The 15,755-nt window shown below is 36.4% G+C and overlaps 1 protein-coding gene across 3 annotated transcripts in view; it reads right to left on the reverse strand.

Annotated features, from left to right (window-relative positions):
- CADM2 (cell adhesion molecule 2) overlaps positions 1-15,537 on the reverse strand; it is a 1,108,651-nt gene extending 1,093,114 nt beyond the window's left edge. For 2 of the 3 annotated variants that reach the window (XM_046003331.1, XM_046003328.1), the window contains exon 1: positions 15,435-15,520. In XM_046003331.1, coding sequence (XP_045859287.1) covers positions 15,435-15,495 — 61 coding nt within the window. In that variant the 5' untranslated portion in view covers positions 15,496-15,520. Of the gene's footprint in view, positions 1-15,434 lie in introns of all 3 variants that reach the window. The other variant, XM_046003329.1, reaches the window with a different exon arrangement.
- Between the last annotated feature and the right edge of the window lie 218 nt (positions 15,538-15,755).

Here is a 15,755-nt window from a genome sequence, read left to right on the forward strand (position 1 = left end):
TTTTATATTAAATCAACTCAATCTGAACAAAATTTTACCACTTTAAATTCAGACTCAATTAATAGTAAGAATTTTGGCAAGGGAAATAGCCAATACAAAACATTTTAAAATACATAAGAACATAAATACCTGAAGATTTCAGGTTATCTTAAATGTTAAAGAAAGAGAAGTTGTATACTATGATAAAGGTTATACTTTATGATAAAGGTTACTACTTAGGAAGAAAGTTTTTTCTGCTTTATGAAAATATTGCTGAAAACAAACATATAAGATCAATATAAATTTAGTTGGTTAATAAGAAGTAATGCTACTAGGTGATTGTATCTTACCTCATGCACTTATTGTATGAAATTGTTTAATGAGTCAAAAACAGGACCAAAGAAGTCACCGAGACACAAAGATGACAGAACAGCACCACCTAGTTCTCTATATAAAAGTTTCCAAATATACATGCATCTCCGACTTACTTGGGAAAACTGAATATATTCTCAGAATAAATCATTTAACATGAAACTACACTCTTGCAAATTATCACCTGCAACAGAGCATTTACTTGAATTGCTTTAATTTTAAAGTTTCCTTTAAAAGAAAAAGAAAGCAAAATTAAAGATAATAGTTTAGCTGAGGTTTTTTAGCTGTGCATTGTACTGTTTTCTGTAATCCAGATAACTATACATTCTGTAATCCAGAATAACTATACATGCTTGACCACCGCCATTATGATTTCCAAAGTATATATCATTTTGTTTACCCTATCTACTACAAGATGTATATCATCTACTCCGGAGACACCAATGGGCAATAAATAATAATACAAAAATTCCATACAATCTGTTAGAAATATGACATCATTTGGATGTTGAGGTCATCAGTCAAAGCTAAATACTAAAAGAAATGATATAAAGATATTGAGAATATTCATAGCCCACTCATGTTATTTTACATATTTTAACAGTTCACATAATTGTATATAGAATTCATTTTATTTTTAAAATCTTTAGGTGGTATTCTCATCTCTTCTCCAGTTTTGTTTACCAGTTGCTCTTAATATAAATCATACTCAGGGCAGTTTGAGCAGGAGGAAAGATTTCAAGAACAACATTGACTCAGCAGTCATGAAAAGCATAGGTTTTAATCAGGCACAATGTAGTATTGTAATATAAGCAAGGGACTGAGTTTTAATATATATGACACAGTACAAGGAGCATTGTTTCCAGATAGAATACTTTAAAAATGTTTTCCCTAAGGCATCAGCAGCTTTTTAAATGACTGTCGCTGGCAACATCAGAATTGCTCAAGCAGAACTTTAGCTCTAAAAAACTAAATATTGTTGCTTGTTACATAGATCCTTCTCACAGACCTCTTCTCCCCTACATTCCCTCTGCTGACCTGGTCATCTACTGTTCTGGCCCACTGAGTCTTTATGAAATTAAATGAATCATCCTCTTGAACAAATCAGTTAGAATAGAGCATGCTTGAATATTTCTTGTTCACTTGTCAGCTTCTTTCAAGTTGTATTAATAAAAAAAAAGAAAGAAACTGGAATCATACTGAGAATGTTTTCAGGATAAACGACTGGAGAAAATGAGAGCTCTTTAACCCAACTTTAAATAAAAAATGTTAAAAGCTCAGTGAGGTTTATAGTAGTACTATTAAATCAGTGATTTCGTATTTTCATTGATAGATCCACATTATGAACCACTGAAAACATATTACTATAAAAATGGAATTTTTATTTCAGAAAATAAGCTAGGATGTTGCATATTTTAGTTTATCCAGTATCGCAGCTACTAGACTATAAACTCCATGAGGGCAGAAAGTTTCCACCTTGTTCACTTGTATATCTGGCATTTACAACACTGCCATCAGGTAGGTATTTGTTGAAAAATGAATCAGTGCATGAGTAAGTTAGCTTGAGAAAACCAAAGACTATGAAGAATAAAACGATTATAAAAATTTACACATGCACACATTAAATGCAAAAAAAATTAATACAAAATCAATATAGTCTGTTCTCTAATAATAAAAATGCCTAATGGCATGAGCACTGGGTATCGTATGTAAGTGATGAATCACTGAATTCTACTCCTGAAACCAATATTGTGTTTTATGTTAACTAATTAGAATTTAAATAAAAATTTTAAAAGAAAAAAATGAAATAAATGACTAACATCAACACTTTGCTAATTTTTGAAGTCGATTTATGGATGTAATTTCATGAGAAAAGCAAGTATGACCCAAGCTCAGGCTGATGACTACAAAATTAATTTATAAAGCTTACTGACAGAGATAGAAAGCTCTGAAATTTATGTATCAGAATAGAAATCTCTTTACATGTGTAAAATCTTTAAATACTGAATAATGCAGGTGTAAATATAAAAATTAAATTTTAGTAAAAAGTATTTTAAGAATTCATGGTTAATGCTACACTGTGTTACAAAATATCTTTAGATGAAAGTTGAAAAAAAATACGCTATTTCTATAGTTCTCAATCATCCATTAGATTCTTCTATAATACGTCACCAAAGAATGAATGTGGTTCCATTTTTTCAGTCTACAGAAGAAACTAAGCTACAGAAGTAACGTTAAGCATCTTACTCTTGATTTGGGCTTGGGCCATGATCTCAGGGTTGTGAGATCAAGCCCTGCATTGTGCTCACACTGGGCATTGATCCTGCTTAATATTCTCTCTTCCCATCTACCCCCCACCCCCAAAAAGTAACTTGTTCATGGTGTCTAAAATAGTGCCATGGCTTGGAGAACTGAGGTCTTTCTGATTCTTACCATTATGTCTTGCTGCTGCAGGGGACATCCAAAGTTCAAAGTCCGAAATAGTCCAATGATATTTCCTCCCTCTACAGAATAGAGAACTCGCACTACAAAAGAAAAGACACCCACCTGCCAGGCCAGCCTCACTACAGCTTCCACACTAATAGTAGTTTGTGTTCTACTCAAAGATTAGGGCTATGTATTAGTGCCTCTTCCTCTATCACCAAGTTACTCCCATTCTCATTTAGTAAACCAAGATGATATGAAGGTTTTAGGAGAAAATATCCTTAATATCCCATCAAGTTTACTGTTAGTATATGATAAGACCATCATTAAACGATAAAGATTGTCTTCCCAACTTGTCCACACCCATCCAGTAAATATAGTTGTTGTATTACAAAATATACTTTCATGCTGTCCTATCCATCAAGGATAATCTGTTCTGCTTTGTTGGTAGTCTGTATTTGTGTAGCCAGTAAATTTCGGTAAAGCAAAACGAAGATTTAAAGTAAATCTGACCTTACTGACCCTACTGGATCTCTAAAACACCTCAAATTTATCCCTGTATCAATACCTTTATGTGAGCTATTCCATGCAAGTGAAAAGACACAGAGAACTGAAGTTTCAAAATACCATTAGTTTTACCTCACCTGTAGCATTTCTATGTAAAAAAAAAAAAAAAAAGTAAGCCAGTGGACATGAAATTATCGTCTATAAATTTTACTTGACCTTTAAAAAATATATTTGTAATTGTTACTGAAGATACAACTTCTTTTTCATGCTAGTTAGTATCAAATCTTTCTATAAAGATGATGCACCTAGTGTAGTATTCTTTTGAAGAATATAATGGATATTGTTTTTAATTTGGTGACTCTGGACAAAAATCTTGTTCTGAAATGCTTTTGTTACTATATCGAATTAAAAATTCACTTTCTGAGTGCGTTATTATGTCAAAATCTGTTGAGAAATATGAAGGTGTAATTCTTCCTCACATTTCCAGTGTTTCAGATACTAAGTGGTTACACATAAAAAATTACAATGTCACTTCTAAACATGGATTTATAAGAATATCCTCTATACAATGAAAATTCATCAACATCTTAAAATATTTTTGCACCATAACAGTGAAATAGTCAACAAAAACTGCTTCCCAAACTACCTTCCCTTTTATTCGCTAAGCTCTGGAAAGTCAGTCAGCAAGGGCCAGACAGAAGCCACATTAGAAGGTTTTCTTCTGTGGCTGTTGCATCATACTGACAGTCACATTTTAACACAAAGAAGATTTTAAGTATTCACAGTAGCTATGGGAGAATATAATTCTTAATATCAGCTCCACAAAGTAGCAATAACACTTAATAAATTGAACTAGCTTAATCTACTTTGGATACTTATTTACTAAACATGCATTTCTACATGATGATGATACAGTGATTTTGGCACCTGCCATTAGGTAAATCTTAAGTTAGCCTAGGTAATAATATCTTTTCAGATGCTCAAAGTCATGAAACAGTCAAAAATCCAAAAGACAGCAGGAAATTGATTTTTAAAATTTGAAGAAAATCTGTATGACTTTTAAGAAAAGCTACATTTCACTGGGACTTTTAAGAAAAAACATTCTTAAAACAGTTTATGTGGAAATAGAGTCACTAGAAATTGTAGAAAGCCTTTTCTCCGTTGGTGTTCAGATCCCAGTAACTATATTTAAATTCTCTTCAAAGAGCAGTTAATATTTCCATCCTACCTCCCACTGTCTTTCAAAATACTAAAAGGGAAATAAATCAAATTCAACCACAGCAAACATGTGTCCTCAATTGTGGATGTATGACTAAGCATTAAAAAAAAAACCAAAAAAACAAACCCCTCAAAAACCAAACAAAATAAACCCCACAATATTTAGGATTTCCTTTAAAAGGACTTTTAAATAAAATGGATGTAACTCCCCCCAAGTTAAATTAAGCAAAATGCACCCCGGATCTGCACTTCAGAGAATACTCAGAGAATGTCTACTCCACAGCTTGGCAATAACAAAAGCAGGTCAGTCCCCACTGATAATCTGGCAGATCAAGGTCAGTTTGTAATTCCTCTTTGTTTATATATTTATCCGGAAATACCAGCTACTCTAAGAAGAACAATAAGATGATTTGTTTCATGTTTACCTAAAGCCATCTTCAGAAATATTTTGGGGGTAAGGGAGAGAAATCTTAAGTAAGTAGAAGAGATAAGGATTTAGGAAGCCCAGAGAAAGCAGGGAGATTCAGAGTTCTGAGACAAATGTTTTCAGTGCAAATTTGAACTGCTTACCTAACTGAAAGCAATGATTCCATGTTTTTTGTGAAGTATGTCATTATTTAGAATTATTTATGTTTCTTAGTAGCCATTTTTTTACCTTCTGCCTGTACATTAAATACAAATGAAAATTCATTGCAAATATTTATTCTATTCAGAATAGTGTATTGGCATTTTGGCAGTTAAAATATAAATACTTAAATATTATTTGGATCCAATTAAAGAGATGTGTCAAGATTAAATGGATTGGAAGAGAACTAATCAATCAGTGGGATGAAAACATTAAAAAAAAAAAAAGACACAGACCAGACCTTAGATTAGGTGCTTGAAATAAAATGAAGACTAAGACCCTGTACTCTAGGGGTTCACAGTCCAGTACAGCAAACAGATAGATAAATACCAAACATTCAAAATGCTATAATAAAAATATGCAAAGGGGTTATATAGATCATAGCATCGACAATATAAAATGCTTAATTCTCTCATGAGCTAAGAAGACATAAAACTTCAAATAATAAAGGGCAGATGGTATTCTTTTGTCTAAACAAACACATCAGATTTTGGTCAAAATTTTTATAATTAAAAACTCCAGTGGGTTCCTAGAGACTTTATTTTTTAAGCTATCATTAATAGTAATGTTGCTTCAAATATGCAGTTGTAAAGTAAAAAAAAATGGTTAAAATTGTTAGTATATATCAACTTTTGCTTTTTATTGTTATAGCCATAAATAAAAGAAAAAGTGTATTTACAAATTAAACTCAAATTTCCTGATGATATAGTATACAGAGGAATGCAAGTCAAAGGGTATAGTTAATATAAGTACACTCAAACTCAGGCAATGCAGGAAAATATCCTCTTTATAAATGGTAACATGTATTAAATGAGCCAATTCTTATAACCGTTCCTCCACAAATAAAGTCTTTATTTAAAAAGAAAAGTCTCTCTCTCTCTTCTTGTGTTGAGTTCGATGTCCCTATATACTTTCACAGTTGTCCAAATTGCATCCCAATCAAAAACTGAAAAAAATCATGTCTCAGATTTGGCAGTGCACTGACATTTGGCAGCCCATGTGATTGCAGGCAATTAATACTATCTGAAAATCTATAGCCTCAAATAATAACCAGCATAACTTTGAGATCCCACCATAGCAAACATGTTAATGGACTAGTTAGGGAATAGAGTATTGATTTAGGAACAATTTTTGATTCTTTTTTGGAGAGAGTGAAAGGAACAATCCCTATTCAAGATAAGGGATACACATTTTCACTCATTATTTCATTCCCAGGGCAAAGAACTATTTAGAAATAACAGATACTGTATTATGTATCACAATGGTGAATTTCATTCTGCCTTGGCAGGGTAACTAGTAAGCGCAGAATGTAACCGCTTGCTATACTGGAGTCATAGATATATAATTGCCTTCAGAAACATCCTTCTCTGAATACCACCTACACATTAATACATGACAGTGAACTTACAGCCAGACCCCTGTTCTATCCCACATGATCCTTGAAAAGGCTTTGAAATGAGGACACGTGCATAATTAAGGCACACTGAATATCACAGTACATGTAACAAACTAGAGTATTATGAATCCTTAGGGGAACCTCATAGAACTAATACATTTTCTAAAGAAAGCTGCACATGAGTAAAGAGAGCCTAAAATGCTAATTAGATTCTCTCAGTGAAAGCTATAGAAAAGTTGATTCTTGAATCCTGAAGTTGGGCACAGAATGGAACATTTGTATACAGAAAGACTGAAGAGGGGAGAAAAAAGAATTTGACATAAAAGCCTCTCAATAGATGATTTACACAATTCATGAGAAAATAAATAATGCAAAATAAAAATATAACAGTGGGAGAATTCCAAACCTCCTGAAAGGGTTAAGTATGAGAACTGATTCTGTATTAGAAAGGGATTATGTAACAACAGAGGGAAATACTCAGCCTAGCATATGCTAATTTAGTCAGCTTTGCCAGGCGTTTCTGTGTGTGTTTGGCTGGCTGACTCACATTCCTTCTCTCTTCTTTTTGCCATTTTTATTATGAAAGTAAGGAGGTTGAACTCTCACAAAATGCAATAATAGCAATAACAAAAACAAGTAAAAGCACATTGTATGTGTTTTATCCTTGCTAAAACATTGGGGTATGTGTCATGGAGGTTGAAAGGAAAAATCATCCAGTCTGTACGTATTCAGCATACAGGCTTTAGCAAAACTCCCTTTCTTGAACCATTCTTCGCTCCCCATTAATTACTTTTAATAGGTCTTTCAGGTTAGTAGCATGTTCGGGACTGGGGTGATATTATATTCCTGGAGAGTGCAAAGGAAGTTGAGTTACTAGTCAGACCTCAACACATAAAATAGACAGCAGTAAAGGAATGACAATTAAACGACGAGCTTATTGTACATTTTTTAAAATTCGCTTTTAAATACGAATATTCTAATCATCTCTCATTTCAACCTAAATCTACTACTTAAGATTGAAAGGCAGGGGGCATATAAGGTATGAGAATGAATGGAAGATATAGGTGTCATGGGTGTTTTTCCCCGGGGGGGATATAGGACAAGCTAATGTAAAATATGAATTCATTAAGAGAGTAAAAATGTATTTTACACACTATAAATTTTAGTTCTGGATGTTTAAGTAAACCTTAAGGGAGTCACTTGCATTTTTAAAGGCAAACACTTTTAGCAAAGAAGCCAAAAATATTTCTCTATAAGAACAAATTAATTGGTTTTATAAATTACACTGAATCAATATAACAGCTATACACTTAGCAGTTGGCAGCACATCCTTGTCAGGAAAGGTGCTTTCTCACTCGGTTCCCAAAGATGACTTTAGGTAAACAATGAATGCACCGTCCCTGTAAATAAACCATCGCCAAATACATAAATTGTTAGGGGATCAATTTGACCAATAAAAGGACTGTTGTTTTCTTAATGTGAAGTGATTTGCACTATTTGATCATACTTAGCTTTAAGATTTTATGTTCCTCAAAGCAAATGATTCCTTATTTTTATTTTCAAAATAATCCCTAATGATCTCCACATCTAGTCCCTAGAATAACTACGACTAAACTGGGGTTTCCCATTCAGCATTCAGATGACTGAAAGATAATTTGAAGATTCAAGTGAAAACTATCTGTTGACTTAGAAAGAGTCATCTCAAATGTTGAATAATGACTGTCTTAATATTTACTTCAAAGACCTCTAAAATAGAATGTGAATAATTAATAGATGGCTCTCACCAAGGCAGAGCCCCTTACAGCCTCAGCCCTGTGTCTCTTCAGGTAGCAGTAGGGTCTCATCACTCAGTTTCATAAGCACAAAAGGAGATTCAGAATAAATGCTCAGCTCTAACGTAAATTCAGAAATTGTAAAACTTGCCTGCATATTTTTAAGTGGAAATGTTAATCATTGTTAAAGCCTAAGAAAAGTTATTCAAAAATACACTTTTTAACCCTCATAAAAAGGATAAAAGAAAACAATTGAGTGGAAACAAAATAAACTCTTGCCTTTTCCTCACACTCATCCCTGAGAGCCCCATAGTCTGATTACTTACTGAATTATAAAGATACCCTTCAGTCCTAAAAATAACTGTACACTTTAAATTTGTATATATGTATATATAGAGAGAAATGAATAATTGAGAGATATTTCCTTTCTGAACAATTATATCTCTGATTTTGATATTAATATTTAACTGACACCTAATTAAGCAGAATATTTAGTTTACTAATTTTTAAACATACTACATACTTCTAAAATGATAACAATTTCATATCTGTTTAAAGAAACCCACTGAGCACATTAATAGAACCAACTGGGCTCATTTCTTGACTAAAAATCAATATGCATAGTATGTTCAATTCTCTAGCAAATGGAATAAAAACAAACAAAGCAACATTAGTTTCTATTATCTGATATGCTTCCCTGATAGGCTGCCTGTAACAATTGGTCCAGAACTATTCCTTTTATTAAGGAACCTATCTGATGCTTTCGCCTGTGATAAATAATATTGTTCAGAGAGGAATTATTCTCTACTGATTTGATGTTAACAAAAATTCTACCTCATGGTGCTAAAGTATGCGAACATACACTGAACAGTTTATTCTATTTCTTTTAAAACTACTGTATTCTCATAACACAAGAAATGCTCTAATAATAATAATAATGACGCAAAACAACAACAAAGGACTTATTCCTTACTTACTAAAAGAAGAGGATAACAGAATATTTCCTAGCCCAATATTTACTAGGTCCAACACATGTAAACAACTGCATAGAAATCCCATTTTTAACTTTGCTATTTATCGTCATGAAACTGGCCTGTGTCCCTGATAGTTTGCAAGAAAATAAACTATTCCCCATGTGTCTGATGAGAGCACTGATAATTTTATTAGTATTTATTTATTATATTAATCTCCAAACAAAATGTTTCTTATTTTATAAGATATTATAAAATATATATATTAAGCATATCTTTCTTATGCTTTGTCATAAGCTCATATGATTAGAAATACTCTGTAGGTTATACATGGTTATTAAAAAAACTGAAGGATGGTTCATGTCTACTGCAAGCTATGAAAAGACTTCCCATTTCATTCATGCCACATGACTGCTTTCCTGTGTGTTCGCCTGCCGCTGCAGAGCACATTAGGCCTGAGATGCCATTTGCATCATCACACAGCAGGGGGCTTCAGCTGCCACAGCTCTAGGTTAATCCTCACCCACCTCTTTACACAAGGAATTTGCAGAAGATGACTTTTTTTGATACTAGAGAACTGCACTCCAAAAATGCTTGACATTTTCAAATAAAATGTTGGCAATGAACTTGTCCTTTTAAATATTTTAGGTTAAATCAGTAAATTTAAATCATGCCCTTCCTTTTTTCATGAAAGGATTTGGTGATCTGATCTAATGCAAAATATTTGGGATTTGAAATCAAGGAAAATAAAAAGAAATGGGAAGGAAAAATGTCATGGCAAGAACAACTGATCAGATTATATTCATTTAAAGATGTCTATCAAGAGTCACTGCTATACACTTTCCTATAAGAAAACAGTTTCCTAAACCAGTACATCCTACAAAATGTTAAAATTAACTCTTGTAGCATTATTTAACAAAGTTCCAGTGCTGACATATTATGAAGAGAACCAACTATTTAATTCCATCAGAACTAATTAGGACATACCTATTATTCAATCCAACACTATTTATAATGCATCTGCTAAATTAAGAATATGAGTACTGCACAGGTAACAACGGGTCAGGGCTTGCCCTCAGGAAGCTTAAGTCTAAAAACCATTGTGCACTGGAGTTGTTCTAAGAGGGTAAATGGTAAACCTGTATCTGCCAATTCCACAAAGAACTATAACTTCACCTTTCTAGTTCAGTTTCCTCAGTTTGTGATTTCCCTTCTCCCTGATTCCTCAACCTACTCAGCCAGCTGTTACACCATGGGTGATTTCACCAAGGATGTTTAACGAGCCTATTAAAATAAGGACTCTTTCTCAATAAATCTCATGGAACGCACGTCAGCATTATTAAATAAAACATCAATATAATAGGTCTATTTATGTTATTAATGTACCCCTAAATTCTTCATAATAAATAAACCTTGTCTTGATCGTCTGATACCCCATAGATTTCCTATTTAGAAAGAAAATTGATATCAAAGAAAATTGATATTCACTGATGCTGATTTTAGGCCACTTTAAAATGCATGATTCAGTTTTTGTCTTCTAGTATTTCTGCACTTCCATTTGCTCTTTAAGAAATTCAAGTAATTTTTTTCTTTAAAAAGAAAAAAACGGCATCTCACTATTTAAATGCGGGGCAAATAGTTCTCAAGTATCTGATCCTCCAGTGGAGAAGGCAGAAAGAGGCCTCTCAACTGATGCTCACTTTCGTCGTATTATGCTCCCACAGTTCTAACAGTTGTAGAAATGGGGGAAAGACAATGAAGTAAGCTTCCATACTTCCATATCTTGATAGAAAATTAGCCCAGAAACTCCTCATATTTGCAGGGAGATTTTCTTAATTACTAAGTGTCTGGGGTTTGACTGTTTAAATCATAGTCATTGCCTCTTACGTACAGATTCTACTTTTCCAAGTTTTAGCTGTTAATCAAAAAAGGGAGGAATGCAGAAACTGCATTCAGCATAAGAAATTAGCGTGACAAGACTAAGGTTATTACATGTTGAAGAACATGAATGGGAGAGATGTGCTTTTAGGAAGTATTAAGTTATCAGTATTTTATTAAGTGTATGCAGGTGTATTTTGTACTTCATAGTGTACTTTCTAAAAATATAAGGGGAGGATCATGTAATACACCAAGGCTAGTAATAATATGTATGTCCAATTGACCTTCAAAGTAAATCATTTACCAAAATGTCTCATGGAAAACAAGACAAAACCAAAACAAACCCTGAAGTCCCAGTATTTGTGCTGGATGTGTTTTCCTGTAAGATTAACTCTAAAAAGGAAACAAAGTTCTCAACAAAATCTCTATGCATTCTATTTTCTGGTTATATTTTGTCCTTTCTTGCCCTTTCTAGGACTGTTTTCTTGTGCTAAACAAGACAGTCTCCATCTTTGCAGTGCTCCCTCAGGCATGGAAAGGGGATACAGCATCTGCCAGGGTAAGCAATTGAACTGGATCTACTCTGTAACCAAGAGAGGTTTTAGTTACAGGTGGCAAGCTTTTGCACGCCTCCTTCTAAAGAAATTCATTCCTCTAAACTGTTCCTTACCCTTATCCCAGATTTTTCCTCTGTCTTTGATGGAGGAAAATAAGAAAGCATGCCCCATAAAGTAACACTGAAGCAAATTTTGTTATCTAAGTCTACATTCCAAGTTGTGCTGCTTTGGTCAGAAACATGTTTATTTTCCATCTAATGATCCATCTCCATTTCCTAAGAATCCATTGAAGACAAGCTGGTAGATTTGTAAAATAGAACTATTTAAGACTTTTTTTTTTAACTTATTTTATCAGTGACTCGATTGTTACCACTGGTTCATTAACTCTGTATTAACAAGCCAAAAGGTTGGCTTTGCTTTCCAGAAAAAGCAAAATATTGGTGACAATGTAAAACACAGAGAAGATATGTTCAAATGAGTCTTCTTGTCTAAAATAAGGCATAGTGCAAGAAAGGGGATAATAATACAAAGGATAAATAAATTGATTATAGCATTATTTAAGTGATAGAATATGACTATAGTTCTGATAAAGTTAAAATTGAGAAGCTGTAGACTGCCTATAGCATTTGCCTAGTCATAACTACTAGCAGGCAGAACAGACTCCTTCCAGCCAGTATCAGTTGCTCACTAGTTCCCCCGCCACCTTTCTCTCCCTGCACATAGAAAGGAAAGATCTGCTAAGTATTTAATCTGTGTCCAGGAAATAAAGCTTTCATTTTACAACCTAACCAAGTCCTAATAAAACAGTAGGGTGGTGGGAGAAACACAATCCTGAGCCCTGAAGCAATGTTTTTAGCCAAGAGTAAGACAAGGAAAGCATGAGCAATTTGTTTGAGCAGGAACTGACAATATCAGCAAAGTGTGATGTGTCTGTGGAGCAGTGTTTGATAAATGTGAGGCAGCCATAAACATGAGAAGACAATCTAGTGATGCTCTGTACACCCCCCCCCCCCGGTAGTTTTTTTTTTTTTTTTTCTTTTTTTTTTTTTTCCTTTAAATCCTCTTCTCTCCTTTGGTGTATTAATATAGCCCGATCTAAGATGCTCATAAGTACACAGAGATTGCTGGGTTGGGGCTCTTTTCCTGGTTGCTGTATAGGACACTTATTTATTTATTATATTTGGACCTTATGCTAGTGCTGCTGTTGGCTGCAGTGGTGCATTTTCTCTGGCATACCCACACCCCTTCCACCACCACCTCTAGTCTGCTGTGAATAGCAGCACTTTTTTAGTAATTAGTTTACATACTTAATAAAAGAGACCCATGTCCTTAATAAAAGAGAATGCAGCTGATGGAATCTCTCTGGGTAGAGAAAGAGTAAATCCTCCTCCAGGCTAAGAGAGAATGAGACACCAGCAGACAGTTATTTTGCAGTGCACTGAATAGACAATTCACGGGAAATGTTGAAGGCAGAGAGGAGGCGACCCCCAAGTGCAGTCCATTGCCCACATGTTCTATAATAAATAATCTTCTCACACCAGCCCAGCAGTGAGTGCAGTGACGTGCCGGGGCCAGCACACAGATTGGCAGGGAAAACACATCCAGCGGTGTCGAATTTTCATCGCAATCACCAAATTAACTGATTTTCCCACATTACACTCCCACTGCCAGGCGTGGAGCGCGCTCACGCGCGCACGCACACACACACACACACACACACACACAGATAGACACACACGCAGAGCTGAGAAATGCAAGTTACTGAGAGGTGAAATGGGGTATCTAGGAGCACGTTTCAGTCTGGATTAGAAACCTAAAGTAATGTGTCAGCCACCCAGGGTTACTTGTGAGAGGGTGGGGGTGTGAACGGTCGGAAATGGGACGAGGCAGCGTAAGCAGGAAGAAAGCTGTCTGCTTTCTCAAGGATTCTGGCACATGATATATCCGAAATTTACATCCAACATAAAACACATAAAATATTGTAAGAAATATCTTTGCAAGGTCAGTTAGTTAATTCAGAAGAATTCTGTCCACTACCTCTTCTTTCACATTCATAAATATGCATAAATAAAATACATCCCAGTCTATATCCTGGAAGATAGGAGACAGGATGCATTCCAAGAACTTGCTGAAAGATGGTTCATTGACCTCATTTAAATCCTCCGAAGGCCGATTGGGTTTTGCACGCCTGTGGGTCTACTTGTGTCTTACTTCCAGATTCCTTTTACCCAGGGACAAATAAAAAAATTTGATCAACTTATCTTTCTCACAAGTACAGAAATGATGACAGAGGGGTTAGAGGTGGGCAAAGATTTATCAAGAAATTAAGAGTCACCTAGCTTTAAAAATCCGATCGACCATCATTTCACATCCATCCTTCCTGTATCTCACACTCAAGCCACATCCCTACATTACTACTCTCTTAAAAGCAACAATTTTCTGCCTTACAGCCTCTGCCCACCCAGCCCTAGCATGCCGCCTCTGCCTCCACCACCACCCGAAGTGTGCTTTCCTCATGCACTCCTACTCCATATATTGCCATTCATTTCATAACCAGCATCGTCCTCCCATTCCAGAGACCCCTCCTCCCCCTCCAAGAGAGGGTCTGAGGAAAAGTGCACCCCAGTTCCCTAGCCATTCCGCATCCAAACCCAGTGATTTGCATAATAACAGTGTTTTGTGCGGTTTCCCTCCACTGCGGTCGCAGGGGTTCTTGCATTTCACGTTAAATGATAATATTAATTACGAAAAGAAGCGGCAGAGAGCAGAGCGGACGGAGAGGTAAGGGAATCCAAGCGAAAATCCCTTAGCAGTAAAGTAACTGCTTAGGTGCATATATTTCTTTGCTTAAAGAAAAAGAAAAGAAAGAAAGAAGGAAAGAAGAGCAAGAGAAAAGAAAACTACACAGACCAATTAATTTAAAAAAAAAAAGGTTTGTTGATAAAGTGGCTTGGGGTGTTTTAATTTTTCCCTTCCCCTTTCCTTTTTTTCTTTTTTAATTTCTTGATTTATTCTTTCTCCCCCCCCCCCCCTTTTCGTTCTCCCTCTCTCTCTTTTTCTTTTCTTTCTTTCTTTTTCCTTTTTAAATCCCAGACACAGTCTCCTCTCTCTTCTTAGGTGAATGACACGTCTCACAACACATCCCACCCCCCCCACCCCCGAGATGTTATTGCAATGCACACGGTGCTGCCGCTGCTGCTGTTCTCGCCGTCTCGGTAGCTCGCTCCCAGGCTCTCACTCACTTTTTAAAGATACACGGATATGATGATGGTGGGTAGAAGGGGAAAGAGGCGACCCGAAAAGGGGGGAGGTTAGACAGATGACAAGGATGGAGAGGGTCGGTCAGGAGAGTGATGTGGGAGGTGGCTGGTGGGGGTTGGTGGGAGGGTATAATGTTCAGAGAAGGCACAAGTTGCCAGCCAAAAGGCGTGGGAGGTGGGGAGGGGTGGCTGGCGGGGATTGAGAGTGAGAGATGTAGGAAGCTCAGGTGAATGAAAAGGCGAAAGGTGCCGCGTAAGGGGCTGACTGCTGGGAGACCAAGGCTGAGCCAGCGCTAGAGATTCGAGGGACTGGAGCAAACTGCCACTGCCCCCTGCCGCACCGGGGAGTAGGGGGAGGGGGTGGAAATCGCCGGGGACCGGGGGACTGAAAGGGGAGAGTGGAAATATGGGGTGGAGCGGGGATGATAGGGAATGGGCGTGAAGTTGATGCTCCCCGCGGCGGGGCGGGGATTACCTTGTAGCAGGAGCCCGCAGACACTGTAGAAGCGGAGAACGGCGCTGCGTTTCCAAATCATGGTCCCTTCTCTAATGGGTTAGGGAAGGAACGAGGGGGCAAGGAGATGCTGGTGAGTGGGACACCAGAGTGCAGGGATCCGCCGGTGTCCTCCCGGCGCCTGCCGGACGCACGGTCCCCGCCGCTGCGGTGATCGAACCCTCGGACTGGATTGGAGGCAGCAGAAGCGGCAGCTGCGAAGCACCCGCAGAATGGGGTTTCGGTGGGCGAAATAGTTTCTTCTCCTCCTCCGGCTGGTGGTGCAGCCGCGACAGCCCGTCA

The sequence above is a fragment of the Meles meles genome, chromosome 4, assembly GCF_922984935.1.
Source record: "Meles meles chromosome 4, mMelMel3.1 paternal haplotype, whole genome shotgun sequence".
Classification (NCBI taxonomy): domain Eukaryota; kingdom Metazoa; phylum Chordata; class Mammalia; order Carnivora; family Mustelidae; genus Meles; species Meles meles.